The sequence below is a fragment of the Sphaeramia orbicularis genome, chromosome 18 (assembly GCF_902148855.1).
Source record: "Sphaeramia orbicularis chromosome 18, fSphaOr1.1, whole genome shotgun sequence".
Classification (NCBI taxonomy): Eukaryota; Metazoa; Chordata; class Actinopteri; order Kurtiformes; family Apogonidae; genus Sphaeramia; species Sphaeramia orbicularis.
The window spans coordinates 19,889,395-19,909,547 of NC_043974.1; the positions used below are offsets into that span (position 1 = coordinate 19,889,395).

Sequence of the window (20,153 nt, forward strand, 5' to 3'; positions counted from 1 at the left end):
TTAATATTGAGAGGGGTAGCTGTTACAAATATGTCGGTAGTTTGTCACTAACTTACACAGTCACTCTTTGAAACCCACTATTTATGGAAATTATTCTATTCAAATCTCAACACTGCCTCCACAGTTCCCGGTGGTATTGCTCTATTTCGTCCATTCCGGGTATGTATCCACAAGCTCCCAGAAAATGAACAGAATTAGGCACGTAATGCTGTGTCCGTGTAATCTGCATCTTTAACGCAGAGCATAAATGAGCCTTTAGTCTACATGATGTCATAAAACATCAAAACAAGGACTCTTCCTAAAGGCGGGTGGTTGCATTCCTGGTCCTCTGAGTTGCAACCAGGAAGTTATTTGTTTTTTGTTTTTCTATGGCTATATTTCCAACAATCTTGCAGCTCCAGTGATGATGTATTATTATCACAGTCTAATAATGCAGCTCAAAGTATCCAGGCCTGATTATGTGAACTTGCGCTGCATAATTTGGTGAAAATGGCCATTGCAGATGATTGTTCCTCAGGTTTTCAAGGACAAAGCAGAGAAGACTCACTGTGAAATGTCTAATTATTTTTCCCAGAGCGCAAAAATACAAACTTAATTATGCATATTTTCTCACAGTCTGCTCAGTGTCACTGAATAAATCACCAGACACACACTCGACCGCAAAATTGCAGTATTTTGCAATTATATAATTCAAGTGTGATGGTATTAAGTATGCAGCTTAAATGCAAACCAACAAGGCAAACAGCACTTACATCCAGACACCCACACATGTGACACTTTACTTCTACAAGGGCCACTGTAGTTCTTACCTTTACACCATAGGTGTCAAACTCATTTAAGCTCAGGGGCCACATTCAGTCCAATATGACCTCCAGTGGGTCAGATCAGTACAATAATAACATAATAATCTACAAATAATGACAATTTAAAAATTCCCACTATGCTTTAGAGTGAAAAAGGCACAATCACATCATGAAAATGCTTACATCTACACACTATCCTTTCAAAAGATGTCAACAACATGAACAACCTGAAATTTCTTAAGAAAATTTAGTGCAATTTTACCAGTATTATGCCTCAACTTCTCATTTACATATGTGCTTTACAATTTAAAGATCACAGTGGATCTACACATACACAAAACGTTTACAAACAGGCAAAATTTTGTTGAAGCTGCACTTATTTCTCTTAAGACATTTCATATTTGTTCAGGTTATTCACATTTTTTGTGAAAGAATAGTTTGTAAACGTAACCTTTTTTAGGTAATTTTACTTTTTTTTTTACAATAAAACAAATAGATCATTTCATAATTGTCCTTATTTATAGGTCATTATGATGTCTGAGGTCTTGAGATCAAGTTGGGCTGAATGTGACATCAGAACTTCGATGATTGTTAATACCTTAAAGGGGTCATATTTTGCTAAACCCACTTTTAGTAGTCTGTGGTACATTTATTTGTGTATTTGGGGACCCTAATAGTTCATAAAGTTTGAATTTGAACCCTCCAGGTGCTGCAAAGCTATCTTTATATTCATTTTGGCAAAAAATAGAGTCAATTTCTACAACCCATTTCAATTCCTGCTTAATTTGTTACATTTTATAACTAGTTACATCACAACATTTGCGCAGTTTATGTAGACCACAGGGAAATGTTTTAATATGCACAATTCAATTTAAAAAAGCAAAACATGACCCCTTTAAGTGTAATTTTTGCATTTCACAAATTCCTCTGACAGGCCAGACTGGACCCATTTGCGGGCCAGTTTTGTTTGACACCTGTCCTTTAAACTCTCACTCAACTTGTCCCAAGATACGTGATAATTCATTGTGTTCAGTGACAGATGAAACCAGAACGGTCACAGAGGAAACATCAGTGATTGTAAAGCCTGTTGTCAGTCAATCAGGTTTAGCTTGTTGACTAGACAACGCCTGACTACCTTCCACCAAACACACACTGAAGGACACGTGCCCTGCATGAATACATGCGAGTGCTTAAGGACTCAATCACACAAGGTAGACTTTTCATAATTTTTTCACAATTGTTCTGTCAGTGAGAACATGACATGAATTAGTCATTAAGCTGCATTTACATTAATGGTGGAAAAATCTGTTATTGCAAAAAACAGGCGCTCAAATGTGAAATAACTGTATTCTTAAGTATAATAGTTACCTATAAACTAAAGAAAAGTTCATGACAGGCTCTTTCTATTATGTGTCCGGAAAACATGTACACAAATGAAAAACTAAGGTAAAAAAAAAAAAAAAAAGAGCTGTATACTATAAGACTGTGTTGCCTTTTTCACACCCTGCTGCTGTGTGTGTGTGTCACTAAAAGGTTAAGTTCATTTCTACCAGGGACAGCTGTGCCTGTTGACATTTAATAGGAGATCAGAGAGTCCATATGTGCACACGGAGGATCCAGACAGGCCTGGTACTCAGTAAAGACTCGCCGACACCAGCCTCTTGTTCAAACAGTAGAGGGAATCCCTTCCCACCTGAGGGACAGGGTCCTATTATTCCTGCAGTGAGGAAGAACTGACTCCTCTGCGTAGTGAAGTGAAAGTATTTGGAGTGAGTAGTGTGGTTAAGTACTGTAGGATGAGGGCTATACGGGTGTCTTCACTGAGAGGGCTTTGTGTTGCTTAAAGGTCAGGTCTTAAAATAAAAAGCAGGGAGTCAAATGGTGTTTTTACGCCGAGCACTTTGCAATTACATGCAAACTTAATGTAAAGACGCATCTGAAAGATAGAAAATGTTTGACAAGGTTGACAAATTCACACAATCCATGATCTCAATCAAAATGTTGCTCAATTCGTATAAAATCTAGGCAAATTACAGCCAAACTCCAAAGACTTTGCCTCTAGTTTTCCTGGTTTCTGACTGTTTAAGACATGTGTAGCAGGTTTTTGTTATTCATTTATTAAAATCAGTAACGGCAAATATGGGTCCATATTCTGCCTAAACTGGTCATTAGTTGTTATTTCTTCAACAACCGCAAAACAAATCATTCCACAGACTTTGGTTAACCCTTTGAGACCTCATCAGCTACTAGTGACCACAAGCATTGACTGATCAAAAATATTCAATAACTGTTGAATGAATAATCTTATCAATACATGTAAATAATTCAGGCAAAATGCAGTTTCTCAGCTATTCATGGCCATCGAATATGACGTTTAGAGGCTCAAGAGTCAACATGGAACCATCATCATATTCTGCAACATTGATTCACCAGTAAAAACCCATCTAATTGTGGACTATTAATAATGTGACTCCCAGATAGTGTTGTTGTTATTGTTGTTTAGAAATGTTGAAAATATCCATAAAAATTAAAGTAATAATAAAAAAAAATAAAAAACATCTAGCTAATTTGACAAATCACAGTGGTTGCAGACAAGTTTTTATCCTCAGTTAATGATATATTTTGCTGTAAAAGTCACTTTTTCCTCAACATGATATCATGACTTGTGTAAATATACACGCCACTTTTAATTGCCGTTAACTGCCGTGTTATATGTACGCATTATGAGCTTTCTGCGTGTATGTTCATACTGCGTCAAATACCATGCACTCTTGGCGTAAACTGACACAAAATCAAATGGCGTTGAATAACATGCAAAAGGGCAAAAACGTGTACATATAGGCTAGCACGCCAAATGCCATAAGAACTGGCGTGACATACAACATGATTTCATGAGATCAGCCTCCTTTTTCTTCAGTTTTCTCTGTTCTGATATAAAAACTTGAATTTACGCTGAGCTTCTACGAACATCTACATGATCAGTAAATTAAATACGTAAAAACAAATGATTTTCACTTAAAAATGTAAAATACAGAGGATAATATTATAATTAATGGCGATAAATCATGTAGGGAAGGTTAAATGTAGAGAAAAATTCATTTGGAAGTTGCCCAAAAAAGTAGGAGGGTAGGTGACTGTCTTTAAATCTGTGCATCAAAGGTTTAAGGGATTAAGGGGATAAAGAGGAACAGGTTTAGAGCCAACAAGAATCATTAGCCTAACAACACAGACACCACAAACAAAGCCATGATGCAACACACTCTGTAAAACACAGTAATCACACCTGGTCCTTCGGCCATTTTAAATTAATTTTAGCTGAGCAGGAAACTTTTGACTGCCGTTTTGGGAGCTATTTAATGAAACAATGCATGATCTATGTCAAATTAGGATCATACACTATCCCTTGGCTCCTCTGCAAAGTTTGTGAGCCGTTGATAGTGTTGATGTAGCACTAAGATTTGAGATAAAGTGGGTTTATTTGTAGAAAAAAAAGCTTTGTCAAGGAACCAGGCACTTTGTGTAGATTAAACTGAGAGAAGCTCCTGAAAATGTCTGCAATTTAACAGAAAATTAAAGCTTTCCAATAGATAATGGCTTTTTTGCACATACAATTGAATTTTACATTAAACTAAAGTACGAATAATTTGTCTTGGATGGAAAGAAAACCAGAATGTGGTCAAGTTAGCCACAGTTAATAACAAATAAGACAAAAAATAACAAAAACAAGGTGTTGGGTACATTTTATTTGCCGTAGTTAGATCAGTATGACTTAAACAGGGCGGTTTTTTTCTTTATACAAAGAAGGCAGATATCGCCAATTCATGTTATACTGAATTTAATAAATTGGATTAGAGTCATGTTGTAATCCTGTGTGATCTACAGACCTATGGTTTGAGCAGCGCTGTACGTCCACGTTTAGTTCTTATTTATAGCAAATGAAATTTATAGCAACTACTGACCTTCCTGACCTTAATATGATCTTTCCATTAATCTTCTGATACACCATTAAGTCCCAGGTGATGACGCTCGATGTCTCGTAATTTAAAATAAATTGAAGTCATGATGTCACATGTGCAGACTTGATACCATTGAAAGTTAACTTGTACAAGCACCAAAAAACAGCTGCTGACTGATTTTGTCGATCAGCTAATCAATAATTGGTTAATAATCACATTAACTATAGGTGAGATATAGTTCCAAATTTCATTGTTTGTGTTCACATGACATTAAATGTAAAAAGAAAATAAAAGTTTCTTAGATAAAGTTTACACGTCTAAAGCAAAGTATGACGGTGAATAAGGAAACGATTAAGACCATTATAGATGACAGTGTTTAAAGATGTTAAATATAAACACACTTTACATCCATCTGGTCAGTGTTTTAGTTAAGAGTTCTATTTAAGGGTAAGATCTACCGGTATGAGCTTTCAAAAAAACCTACATCTTATTTTGGTCTAGTTGTCATAAGCTTGAGGAACGACTGATACTTTCAGGCAAAAATGAGTGAAAATTAGCAGTGGAGGGAAAGAGAAATGAGCTGACAGGAGACGGATGTTCTGATGTATCCACAGCTCACATCTGGAAGCCTTTAGGGCCAGATCCGTCCAATTTCCTCCACAGAGGTTTCCTAGCCACTGCATAAAAAGCTGCTAAATATGAAGCTAGCTAACCAGCCTGAGCCCTTCCCTGGATGACGACACACACTCACATAGCTCTGTTACTGGACAGATGACACTTTCTAAGTAGAATTGCAATGAGTACTCGAGTAATTTGAGTACAAAAACTCCTCAGATCATTTTTTTGCCTCAAGTATTCATTTAGTTATTAATTTCGTTTAAGTAGTCACTTGCATTACGCCCCGGAGATCGTGTTCTACACAGTGATGTACACGACTCTGAGTCAAAAAGTTGATGCTATGGAATAGAGCGCATGATCAGGAGGCGTGCTCCCATGTGGGGTGCCCATAGCCAACCGGGGCCTGGGCCTCCTCTGGGGCGAATGATCAGCAAAAGATGTCCAAAGTTTGGGATCACTTCACACTTAAAAAAAAACAGAGAACCTCATGCAATGTATGTAAGTCCAGATCTGAAGCCAGCACAAGGTAAATGCCTGTCCTCCACTCAACAGTAGCCTAACAGCAGATTTAACATGATTGCTAACTGAGAAACACAGCAGCGCTAGTTAGAACACGGGCTATGCATTTGTTGTAGTGTATAATAATGATCGGCGACAACTTCGATGATGGCTCTCAATGACGGCTTAATGATGAAATCTGATTACTCGATTAATCGCTGAAATATTTGGTAGAATACTCGACTTCAAAAAGAATAGCTGCAGCTCTAGTTCTAAGAGCATATACGCTCTATTATGCTGCCACGGCCACTCAATCCACATGATTAGGTTAAACTGACAGGTCGGTCCACACCACGCTCATACACTGGCATACCCTGCAATGCTCTGTGCGTGTGTGTGTCTGTATCCAATTTCCAGCACATTGAATCTTTGTGTGACAATCAATCATCAATGTTTGTCCATCGCCGCCCACTCACATGTTTACAGAGATACAACACCGTGTGTGTGTGTTCTCCAGAGAATGAATGACAGGAGAAGACGGACATCACCTCACCTATCCCAGGATCCCCTATTTACAGTAGCCCTGCTAAGAAAAGTCATCCACAGCTACCAACACATAACAACGGAGCAGGAGCAACAAGGTTTTCTTCGAAAGTCCTGAAGTTACATTCAAAACAAATGAAAGGAAAATGCAGCTTCAGTTGTTTTAGAAAAAGCCATTTAGATGCTATGTGCCTTGAACTCTACTCTCCAAGGGATATTACCTAATTTGGAGTTTTGATGATGGAGGTGGAGAGAGCCGTACAACACGTCAGTCCAAAATCTCCCACAAGTGAACAACTAGTGGCTGTGAAGGCCACAGTATTCTATTCACATCATTGTCATCAAACCATTCAGTGATCCCTCGATCCCAATGGAGAGGGATATAGTCTCCATTTACATACACATTATATTATATGACTCGTCATGTACATGGAATATAACATTTGGATATCCTGAATTATCCCCTTTTACAAATGGAGCGTTTTCTGACTAAGACCAGAGGGATATGGTGATATCACATGATCCTTTGGACATGTATTTAGTGCATTTGGAAAATTACTACTGATTTCTTTAAGATCCACTCTGATAAAGATGAATGCCCCAAAGGCAAACCCACATTTATGGACTGAGAAACTCTTAGCTTTAAACATAATGAAAGAGGATATTTACAGGATTTTGCTAATGGGCAAATATCTTTATCTTTTTATCTTTATTGATTTGTATCCATATTGTACATACTTTTAATGCATGCACATCTTTATTTATTTTTTTTAAAACCTTCTGTGTGAACTTTTTCTGCACTGTCCTATAATGAGTGTTGCAACACTGGAATTTCCCCATTGTGGGACAAATAAAGGATTTCTTATCTTATCTTATCTTATCTTATCTTGTTTCTTAGCTGTCTTAATGCTCTCTTTTTAATTAATGTGCTGTAATATGTTGTTTTTTGAGGGTGCCTATTGTCACCAGGCCGGGGACTAGAGCAGAATACTAGCCATGTTGGCTAAAGCTGCCCCTTTTGACTGTTATTGATACAGTTCATTCATTGGGATTGTCCACAATACAATAAACTAATAAACTAAACTTCACTAAAAGCTGATGAACAAAAGACAGGAAGGAAGATTTACCATCAATGGAAAATTTTAGAGTATGAAAACATTAATATTAGTGGAATGTTCATTTTTGTTAGCCATGTTAACAGTTTATTAGGAATTTTGTATTTTTTTAAGTAGCCCAAGTGCAAAAAACTGAATATTCTAGCCATGTAATCATAGTCCCTGTGATTCGGGATGGAAGAACTCCCAACAGGTTCCTCCAACATTTGCATGTGCTTATGCAAAATTTTTGAGGGAACCTGGATGTGCTGTCAGCCAAACACAAATTTCAATAAAAGGTGAATCCTTCATCGGTTCACCTTTACACCGTCACTTGTCTAAATACAGAGAGTTGTCCTTATGGGCGAACAATCAATCAAAGTATTATCAAAAATCACATTATGGCCATGTGTAGCCTAATATACAAATCTCAGGAGCTACTTTTTTGGGGACAAATAATAAAATGCATCATAACATGTGATTATGAATGAAGTTAGCAAAAATCCCTCTGGCACTTTTACATGTAATGATCTATGAAAATGAAATGCACCTAAATCATGCAATATTAAAATATGATTACGTATAGCAGGGGTGTCAAACTCATTTTGGTTCAGGGGCCATATTTAGCCTAATTTAATCTCCAGTGGGCCGGACCAGTCAAATAATAGCATAATAACCTATAAATAATGACAACTCCAAATTTTTTAGAGTAAAAAAAAAAAAAAAAAAAAAATTAGATGATGAAACTATATCTATCCAAAACAAAAACGATGCGAGTAACTGGAAAAAAATGAAATTTCTGAAGAAAAACAAGTACAATTTTATCAATATAATGCCTCACCTTATGATTTCTACATGTGCATTACAGATCAGATCTACCAAGACACAAATCAGGCAGAATATTGTTAAAATTGCACTTATTTTTCTTTAGACATTCCAGGTTGTTCATATTTGTTCATGTTATTGACATTTTATTATTGAAGGATATCAGAATTCAATGTTCTTTCTTTGCAATAAATCAATAAGAAAAAAATGGTGTTGCCATTATTTATAGGCATAATATTATATTATTTTTCTCACATTAAACCAAGAAGAAAATTTGGAGTCATTATTTCTAGGTTTTTACGCTATTATTTTTCAGTTTGATGCCCTTGACTGTTAATATCTTCAGGGTAATTTTTGCATTTTGCACTTTGTAAATTCATCTTGCGGGCCAGATTGGAACCTTCGGCGGGCCGGTTTCGGCCCCCAGGCCGCATGTTTGACACCTGTGGCATATAGAGTAGGCTAATGTGACACTAAATAAGTCTCATATTTACTAAATAAAAAGCTCTACTTATGTTCATGCTATAGTCAAGATATTAAAAACACAAATATAAGTCATTAGAAATAACTCGTTTTAAAACTTATCTTTCCGCAGTTGCATGTTCTTTTAGACAAAAAACATACAATATATACATACATATCATATTGTAAACAGCTATAATGGCAACTGAAGAGCATTTTCACAGACCTTTTAGATTAAAAACCAAATGGAATGTCAGCAGAAGTATGAACTCATTCTTATAGGAATGTGATCAGAGTCTGTGGCTGATGTAAACAATAGAAACACATACCAAAACACTGACATGCCAGGCTTTCCTCAGCTCAATAATGTTCAATAAATTCACTTTTTCTGGCTGTAAAATGTTTTAAACTTTGGACCTGGTGTTGATCTAACATTCTGGAGTGTGTTTTAGAGGAAATGCCAACTTTTTGCAAACTACTCTGCAGTTCCAGACCCTGCTCTATTTCAGTTCACAGATGATTGTGGAAATATAAGCATTGGTTTTACAAAGACTCTGGGAGCTAGTTCAACCTTCTTGGGCTGTGTGTTGTGTGCTACATGCCAAAGTCCTGACAGCAGTCCTGAAAATGGGGGCATTGCAAAAAATAATCAAGGGAACATTGATTACACAGGAGGAAGGTTAGTGTTAGTATTAGTGTGACGCTGTGGTCCTGAAGGGGAACAACAAACCGCCTGCTACAACTTTGTTAGCATAACGGCTACCAGGTAAAAGAGCTAAATGTGGAGTTAGAAAGAAACAAGAGTTAAAAGTTAGGTCTTAACCTGAAAAAAACAGAAGACAGAAAGGCGGTGGCGGACTGAAGGTGTGCCTGTGATTCGCATTACAGACAGACGGGACGAGTCCTCCAACCAACACCGGGCTCTTCCAGCACATAAACCGCACCTTTTTTCACTCTCAACTCCAGTCTAAATGACACCGAAACCACCGTCTACTTCCAGGAACAAAAGCTACAAATCTTAGGAATAAACTCCAGTGGAGAACTTACCCTCTAAAAGCCTGGAGATCAGCGAGTCAACGTCCAACTCCCCCTCCGCCATTGCTGAAACGAATAGCTCTGCCCGCCGCAGTCTGAAGCAGGCAGAGCAGGCACCGCCTCGCCGCACTGAACGCACCGCCAACCTCCTCCCATTCACCCACCTCCGTTTAGGAACATTACGCCGCCTTCAAGTGCGGCTCGGACACTGAAGTATTTAAGAACATTTCCGCCCACATTGAACTGAACAAGAATATCAACTAAGTAATAAGGTGCGAGTTCAGTTACTTTTAAATTGATCCATAGATGTTATCCGGTGAAGACCTATATGGTTAAATATAAAAAAAATAATAAAAATTATATTCTTTGTTCTTTTTGCAGCAATGCAGAGGAAACAATATATCACTTATGTTGGGATTGCACCTACACATATATTTTGGATTGATTTAAATAATTTTATAAACACAAAAATTGACTCTTCATGTAAATTGAACTTCCAACTCATATTATTTGGCCTATCACACATTGATAAAATAACTCCAGAAAAAAAGATATATTATCAACCTTTTGATTATTTTTTGCCAAATTTCACATTCATTGCTCCACAAATTTGCACATCAGTGTCCAAACATTACTGTTTTCAAAGCCCTTTTTTCCAATTATGTAGAAAATTTGAGAAACAGTATAAATTCTAAAGCAAATAAAACAAAAAAAATATATATATATGTCAAATGTATAATCGTATTTAATTTGCATAATTTCTATTTATACCTCGAGCAATTTTTATTTTTTTTTTTTTGCATTTTTTTTTCTTTTCTAATATATTTACTTACATGTATTTCTATATATTTGTAATGTAAAAGTTTGTGTGAATTATGAAACTGTCTACCCTTGTTGTTGTATACTATTATGTATATATACTGTTGGATGTTAATTGTTCAAATAAAAAAATAAATAAAATTTAAAAAAAATAAAATTAAAAATAAATAAAATTAAAAAAAAAAAAAAAGAATATCACCTAAATCAGGGGTGTCAAACTCATTTTGATCTCAAGTGGGCCAGACCAGTAAAATAATGACTTAATAACCTATAAATAATGAAAAATCCAAGTTTTTCTTTTTATTTTAGTAATAAAAAAAACAACAACAATTAAATTATGAAAGTATTTACATTTTACAAAAAAAGATGTGAATAACCTGAAAAAACAGAAATTTCATTTGAAAAATTAGTGAAATTTTAACAATATTATGCCTCGACTTATTATTTATACATGTACATTTACACACAATGTTACATAAACATTTGGTAACAGGCAGAATATTGTTAAAATTTTGGAGTTTGGAACTAAAATTTGAACAATTTCTACAATATTCCATCTCTTATTATTAACACAACTTCAGATCACAGTGGATCCATAAATGTACAAAACATTTAGTAACAGGCAGAATATTGTTAAAATTGCACATTTCGGGTTTTTCATCTCTGTTTTTATTTATGTATTTACTTGCATTTTATTATGAAAGAATAGTTTTGTAAATGTTAATATTTTCACAGTGTAATATTTTTTTCACTGAATTTTTTCCACATAATTTTTCACAAAGAAAATTTGTCGTTGTCATTATTTATGGGTTATTGTGTTGTTATTTTTACTGGAGATCACATTGGTCTGTATGTGGAACCTGAACCAAAACGATTTTGACAACCTTGACTGTTCAGGTTAATTTTTGCACTTTCATCCTGTGGGGCCGGAATGGAATCTTTGGCAGGCCAGATTTGGCCCCCGGGCCACATGTTTGACACCTGTGACCTAAGTCAGTGGTTCTCAAACTTTTTACAGTGGAGTACCCCCTGAAATATACTTTTATAGCCGAGTACACCCAACTCTTGCTTCAGCATTTTTGACTGAAAAAAAAATTGGCAAAATTTGTTCCTGCGCCAAAGGTGTCTGTTTATATTTTCATAACTCTGGAAACAAACAACATATATTTAACTGTAATATATAAAAAATAACACATTTTTTAAAGTAAATTTTGTGTGCAAAATATAAACTGAAAAGTGCCCTCTTTCACTGATAAGAAAAATAAATAAATTGGTCATTAATTAATAAATGAACCTTTCATCAACAAAAAATAATTACTTAGCTACTCAAATAAACTCATTTTGAATAATATAAAATAGGAATGTTCTTAATCCTCTGGTATCCCATCCAGCAAGGCCCTTACTAAGCACCAAGTGGGCCTTTTTTGCACACTTGTGGAATGATGTCAATAAAATTTCATACAGTTTGTTTTTAATTCTTTTACACTTTTTTCTATTTCATCAACTTGAGCTGTAAATAAAAATACCAAATACTCAATAATTGTCACATTTTTTTAACCCTTTAAATGCCGTGTTTGTAATGTAACCAAACCATTTTTTAGATGCAAAAAACTCAAAAAAAATTCTTTTTTTTCAATATACTACATAAAAAGTGGATCACATATTATTTGATTTTTGCAGCCTGGCATATGTTAGTGATTAACAGCAATATTGGTTAATTTGCATTATTATTTTTGGTGCTAGGTCAAATATTCAAAAATACTACCATCTGTCAGCATGTGTGCGTAAAATGCACACCTATAAATCAAACTATTAAATATTATATACTGATTTATTTTTCTGCCCTACTTTGATTTTATTTTGGTAAATCAAGGTCAGCCCTAATCATACATATCAAATGGAAGAAATAGTGCATTTTAGGCACACTTGGGAGACAGATGCTAGTCTGGTAATTTTCTTTTGTTTACAATGTGCAAATTTTAGTTGGTGGCCAGAATTTTAAAGATCATGCAAAAATGAATAACTTTTGAATTCTAACCTTATTTAAATTGTGAAAAAAATTATGAAGTTTTTTAAAACGAAGTGCAAAGTGTGCCTAAAAGGCGCACCCAGATACCGGAGGGTTAAAATGTTACCAAAGCTTAAACAAGATGATTGACAATAAAACCATTATATGAATGTATTGATTGTGTTTTATATTTTGGAATTAATTCTTATTATTTGTTTTGTATATGGTACATGATGACTTATTTAATGCATTTTTCAAAAAAAAATGTCAAGTACCCCCTGGGCTTCTTCCAAGTACCCCTGGGGATACGAGTACCCCAGTTTGGGAACCCCTGACCTAAGTCATAAGTTGCTATCTCAAAGTGACGGCCTAGTAACACAAAATAATGACATAGTGTCTTACAATAAGTACTTACTTTCTTAAAATAATGTCTTATTATTCTTCTATTATAGTTTTAATTATTATTTCTTTTCAGAGGTTTTTTCATTTTTTTAGTTTTTGATACTAAAAATTAATTTTGAGAATGTGTCTTATTACAATGAGATACTAAATCATTATTTGAGATACTGATACATTATTTTGACAAAGTTAATTTGTTTAAGAGGATCAGTCATTATTTTAGGAATTTGTTATTATTTTGAGGTGTTAAGTCACAATTTTCAAAAAGTTTGTTGATATTTTCAGGTGCCAAGTCATTGTTTTTAGAGAGAATATCATTATTTTAAGTTACTAACTCACTATTTTTTATAAACTCTATCATACTAAGACACTAAGCCACTATTTTGAGAAAGTTTCTTGTTACATTGAGGTATTGAGTCATTTTTAAGACACCAAGTTACTGTTTTAAGAATTTTTTTATTTTTTTTTATTTTGAGGTAATACGTCATTATTTTGAAGAAAACATTTTTATTAGTGTGAGGTACAAAGTCATTAACCCATAAAGACCCAGTGCTACTTTTATGGCAGTTCCTAAATGAATTTTTCTCTATATTTAACCTCTCTTGAGTGATTTATCACAATTTATCATAATATTTTTCTCTGTATTTGGCCTTTTTTTCAATGAAAATCAGGTATTTTCCTATATTTAATTCACCGATCATGTAGATGTTCATAAAAACTCAGATTAAAGTTGAGGGTAATTATATCAGAAACAGATCAAAATGATGAAAAAGTGACTTTTTCAGTAAAACCTATCATTAACTGAACATAAACCAAGTGTGTCCATCCACTGTCATTGATCCAACTCCATGGGTTTTACTGGTGTATCAATGTTGTCGAAAATGATGGTGTTTCCACGGTAACTACAGAACCTCTGAACGTCCAAATGGATCATATCTGATGACCATGAAAAGGTGACAAACTGCATTTTACACCAATTATTTACGTGTATTGATAGGATTAATTGATCAATATTGATTAAACATTGAATATCAGTGAATGATTTTGGTCAGTGGTGGATATTTGGATCTTTATGGGTTAAAGTCATTGTTAGAGATACTAAGTCATTATATTTGATATTCTTATTGTTTTGAGGTGAAGAGTTATTATTTTTAGAAAGTTCCTCTTGAGGTTCTAAGTAATTATTTACAGGAAATGTCTTATTATATTGACGTACTGAGTCATTATTTCAAGAAAGTTACTCATTATTTTAATATCCTTAGTCACTTTTTTTAAAAAAATAGATTTTATGTTATTTTGAGGTACTAAGTCATTATTTTAGGAAACTTTTTAATTATTTTTGAGACAAGTCATTCTTTTGAGAGTTTCTTGTTATTTTATGTGACTAAGTCAATATTTGCAGTACTAAGTGATTATTTTAATGAAGTTTCTTATTATGTTCAGATATTAAGTCTATATTTGAGACATGAACTCATCAATTTAACAGGATCTTAGTTCTGACTTAGTGGGGGAAGCAGGTTTCCATATAAAGTAGAAGAGATGGTAGTGATATAAATAGCTGACAAAAATTTAAAAAAAACTAAATCCTGAGGCTGTCTGCTGACTATATTTAGGAAACAGGTTTTCTATTTCAGTATTTTTTCCATATATAAGCATTTAAGTGGTTGTTTCACTCCTTCATATATTTATCTATGGTTAAAAGTATCACCACAGTTAAATAAACTTAAAAGAATTGGTAAGTAATTCAATAAATTCAAGTTACAGGTGAAGTATATGACACACAATAACAACTTTACATTCATGCGGTGTTTAAAAAGTATAATGAAGCCTTTACTATGCATGTATACATTACCCCCCTCATATCCCAGCATGCAGCTGTGGGTTTCCATGCATTTACTAACTCTTTCGGATGAGAAGCTTGTAATCCCTAGGTAAAGTAGCACTGCAGTCCTTACATAGTATAAATGAAAGTAACAATGGCACAATGAAAAATAAGCCCCGAATTGGAGGAAAAGTCCTGCTCTAAGCTTAAATATTAATACAAATCTATGGCTGCGTAGAAGCTTGGGTAATAGTTTAAGAATCCAGAGCACTTGAACTACATATTTACATGATTTTGCTTTAATAAATTATAAATAAAGTGTATAAGCAAGTGATTACACTGTTTCTATTAAGTGTTTGTGGATCATTTAACTGAAATGATGCTGTAATTTACCATCTTAATCATAATTACTATTAGTACAAGCAATAAACATGCAACATATTGTTTTCACATAAAATATTATATTAAAAAAAAGGAAGACTGGCATCAAATTGTTTACACAGTTTTTGTGATGGAGTGAATCACATCTTATAACAGACTCCAAAATGACAGATTTGATAAAATATGGGAGAAATGGAGGACATATATCTCAATAAGATGGCTGGACTTTGTGTGAATCTTTCTTTCTTTCTTTTTTTTTTTTTTTTTAAATCCATGTAGTCTCTTTTCTTTAGGAAACTTATTTCCCTGTATATGGTTATTGTCTTTTATTTGATTATGACACCCCTCTTTAAATGTTTATTTATTTATTTTCTGTACAAAACCTTCTTGAAAAATAAAATGATAAAATATATATATATATAAAAAGATTTGTATTAGAACATGTGCAGTTCAGATGTAATGTTTTACAGTTGCTCTACTGTTTTAAATAACTTCTTAAAACACATTTTTATAGACTTGCTTTTATGTGATGGTTGTCCCTTTTAATTTTGGACTTTTAAATTTGAATCTTATCCTGTTTGATTGTTGATTATTGTTTATATTCTCATACATGATGTTGTTTTATCTCCTTTGTTTTTGCATTGATTTGACAGCATCATGTTACGTTATCCCTGCCCTCTTTATTCTGATTCATTTAATTTATTCTAAGTGTCATGTTTCTGCATTGTTGTACTCATCTCTCTTATTGTGTTGCTTAGTTTTAGTGTTTTTACTTGCATCTTGTATCCTGCTGTTGTGCCTTTTACTTTGTCTGTCAAAAGCACTTTGTAAACTTCTTTTTTTAAAGGTGCTTTATGAATAAAGCTATTATTATTATTATTATTATTACTCTGATTTCAGGCATTTGAAGACATTAGTGTAGCTGGGGTCTAAATGATAATATTAATCCTTTCATGCGCAAATTATGAGAACCTTAATCAAGATTTTTTCCCCTGAGTGTTTTCATTTCTCTTTAAACATGAAAAAAATAATGTGATTGAAAAGTTTCTTATAAATAAATAAATAGATAGATAGATAGATAGATAGATAGATAGATAGATAGATAGATAGATAGATAGATAGATAGATAGATAGATAGATAGATAGATAGATAGATAGATAGATAGATAGATAGATAGATAGATAAAAAGTTTTTTATAAAATTAAAAAATATAATAATAATAATAATAATAATAATAATAATAATAATAATAATAACAATAATAATAATAATAATAATAATAATAATAATAATAATAATAATAATAATAATAATAATAATCAGCTGGACACCATGCATTTAATTTTTGAAGCAAAGAAACATGTATTTACTGATAAACTGTGTGAAAACTATGGGGGGGGGGGCTTGTGATTCTGGGGGTTTATGCTCAGGGGAGATCTACACAAGGTTACCAATTCATGTCAGAAAAGATATGTGGTGTCTTAAAACTTGAATAAAGATATTTGAAAAACAACAACAACAACAACAAAAAACGACAAAATCCATGAATATACAAGAGAAATGCTGTGGAATAGCTGTCCACTGAAGTGACCACTATGCATGAAAGGGTTAATATTTTCCTTAAAGAATTGTTATAAACTTAAATAACAACATACAACAAATTAATATTGCATCATCTCCAAGTTATAGTTACTTATGGTTTAATATTTATGCAGATATTCTTGGATTTGTAACTATTTTTTGTGGATAAAACATATAAACGAGATGAAAATCAGTGTAAATTACTAAATTAATTAATTAATTTCTCAGAGCTGCAGATTTATTTTACTAGAGCGCCCTCTGCTGGTCAGAATCTAAATGTGGGTTCAACAGATTTAATTTGTGATTAAATCCTTTCATTGTGAATATTGTGTGATCACAAATAACATAAGGTTTTGGGTTTTTTTTGTTTTTTTTTGTCAGTAGAAGACTTATAATAAAAAACAAATGTTGGACAAAAAAAAGAAGGTGTTGTTTGTTTGTTGGTATTAAACTGTGATATTTTTTCTGTTTCCTGAGGCTAAAGAAGGACTGGAACTAGAGGGGTGGTTTATTTGTGAATGAATAGTTTAAGATGCTCATAATAGGTATAATGGCAGTTAAATACAGCAGTTTGTTTACAGAAGAAAGTCCTGAGAATAAACCATGTAGTGAAGATAAGAGATGTGAAAGAGTGTAAAACTTTCTTCCAGTGTATGACTAAGGCCAGAAGTTATGTTATTGCCTCTCCCACTCACAACTTATTTTTCTGTCCCGTTTAAGTGCGTCATCTGGGTATTTCCGCACTGTTTTGAGTGGGTGGTGGCAAGTTGCACTGCAGAGGAAAAGCAGGAGGCGCAGCGGCGTCAAGCTGAGCGTAGGAGGATACCGGAAGTCACCGCATGTTGCATTTCAAAATAAAACTCCACAAAACACACACAATACAGATGGACTTTTTAAGCTCAGGGGTCACATACAGTCCAATATAAACTCAAATGGACCAAAATAGTTAAATAATAAAAGCGTAAAAAAGTGAAAATGTTTACATCTACAAAGTGTCCTTCAAAAAATATGAATAACATGAACAACCGCAGACAAACTGACATTTCTTAACCCATAAAAGACCCAGTTGTGCTTTTGTGGCAGCTCCCAAATGGATTTTTCTCTCTATTTAACTTTTCTTTAAATTATTTATCACAATCTTTTGTAATATTATCCTCCTTATTTGAATTTTTTTCCCCAGCATAAATCATGTATTTATAACTTTATTTATATAGCACCTTAAAAAACTGAGTTTACAAAGCAAAAGGACACAACAGCAGAATAAAACCATAGAAAACAACACATCATAATAAAAGAGATAAGTACAGCAAACACGAAATCATGACTGTCTTTGAATGTATCGTACTGGAGAGGGCAGAAATAACATAACATTATGCTGTCAGATCAAATATATTCCTATATTTAATTCACTGATCATGTAGATGTTTGTAAAAGCTCAGAGTAAACTCAAAGGTTATTATATCAAATCAGAAAAAAATGGGAAAATGCTACTTTTTCAGCAAAAATATCATTGATTAAACATAAAAACAAGTGCCTCCATCCACTGTCATTGATCCAACTCCATGGGTTTTAGTGGTGAACTAATGCTGTAGAGGATGACAGTGTTTCCACAGTAACTACGGAGCCTCTGAACGTCCAAATGGGTCATATCTCATCACCATGAAAAGATTACAAACTGTATTTTACACCAATTATTTACATGTAATGATAGGGTTAGTGGATTAACAGGTATTAAACAGTTTAGACCAGTAGATGGTTTTGGTTGATGGTGTTTGTTTGGGTCTTTATGGGTTAAGGAAAATAAGCACAATTTTAACAATATTATGTCTCTGCTCATCATTTAGACAACTTACAGATCATGTTGGATCAATAAAGACACAAAACATTTAGTAACAGGCATAATATTGTATAAAAACTGCACTTACTTCTCCTAAGACATTTCAGATTGTTCATATTTGTTCAGCTTATCCACAATTTTTTGTGAAAATTTTCATGTAATTTTACTTTTTAACACTAAAACAAAGAGAAAAATTTGGAGTTGTCATTATTTATAGGTTATTATGACAGTATTATTTGGTCTGATCCACCTCAGATCATATTAGTCTGTATGTGACCAATGAACTTAAATGATTTTAACCCTTTATTGTAAATATCTTCAGTGTAATTTTTTCATTTCATAAATTTATCCCATGGGCTAGATTGGACCCTTTGGCAGACCAGTTTTGGCACACTGTGTGTTAGACTCATTATTTTTCTGATTTTTATAAATACATAGAATTTTAATCATTGTTGCCTACTTTAATATCAAATTAACTTATTTACTCACTCATATGCTGATATATTGTAAGTCAAATTCATATAAAACAGTGATTAAAACAATAAAAAGACATTAGGGAACAACAAAACTCAAATAGTAATAAATATAATCATTAATATAATAGTTAGGACAATGAAGTTAGGTATGATATTAAGTTATATTAATAAAGTTATATTTGCAAGCATATATGCATCAGTAAAAGTATTGTTTTAGCAAGTTTAAACAAAATTATAAGACCACACATATGATTTCTGAGTCTGTTGGATATAAAGGAAATCTGTAAAGCATTAAAAATGCATAAATGCAACAATAATGAAAAACATAAGTTTTATAGAAGCTGTAAGGGATCTTTTAGACCTAGAAAAAGACAAAGCACAGTCCAAGTGTAAAGAGGAACTCTGGGATGTTCTCAAGGAAGTTTGGTACATTATACCACAAGTTTTCGAAAGAAAACTTCAACACAACCTAAGAGAGTTCAGGATGTGCAGAGGTCATCCTAAATACTGACAGTCACTTATAAAAGCCAGTTAGCTCTGAGTTTTTAATTGATATAATATTCTTGTTGTACTGACATTGAAGAATAAATATATTCTTAAATATGTTTGCTCCTTACAACCCTGTAAAAACCAAGGTAGCCTAAGACATTTACACAGAGCTACATGTAAATAAAATATCCAGATATTAGAAGAAAAATTAATACATGAAATTAGGGCAGCAACTTTAACTTAAATCTGTCAACTGTGTTTTTTGTTTAATCTATTAGGTGAAAAATTACAATCATTAGGATGTCTTCAAATTTGTTTGTTGATCCAAAACCCAGATATTTAGTTAGTGTGACAGAGGAAGAAAAAAAAAAAAAACATAAAATGTGCACATTTAAGAAGCTTCAAAAATTGATATGGGTGACATATTACCAACACATTTTTTTCAACTTAAGTACTAAACATAAAAAACTTTCAGAAGTGACAAAACTGAACAAAATACTTAACAT

At 33.2% G+C, this 20,153-nt stretch overlaps 1 protein-coding gene across 1 annotated transcript in view; it reads right to left on the reverse strand.

The window, feature by feature from the left end:
• The window catches only part of LOC115438741 (serine/threonine-protein phosphatase PP1-beta catalytic subunit), a 40,661-nt gene extending 30,682 nt beyond the window's left edge, over positions 1-9,979 (reverse strand). The window contains exon 1 of the mRNA XM_030162530.1: positions 9,847-9,979. Within this exon, the coding sequence (XP_030018390.1) occupies positions 9,847-9,898 (52 nt within the window). The 5' untranslated portion in view covers positions 9,899-9,979. The remainder of the gene's footprint in view (positions 1-9,846) is intronic.
• Between the last annotated feature and the right edge of the window lie 10,174 nt (positions 9,980-20,153).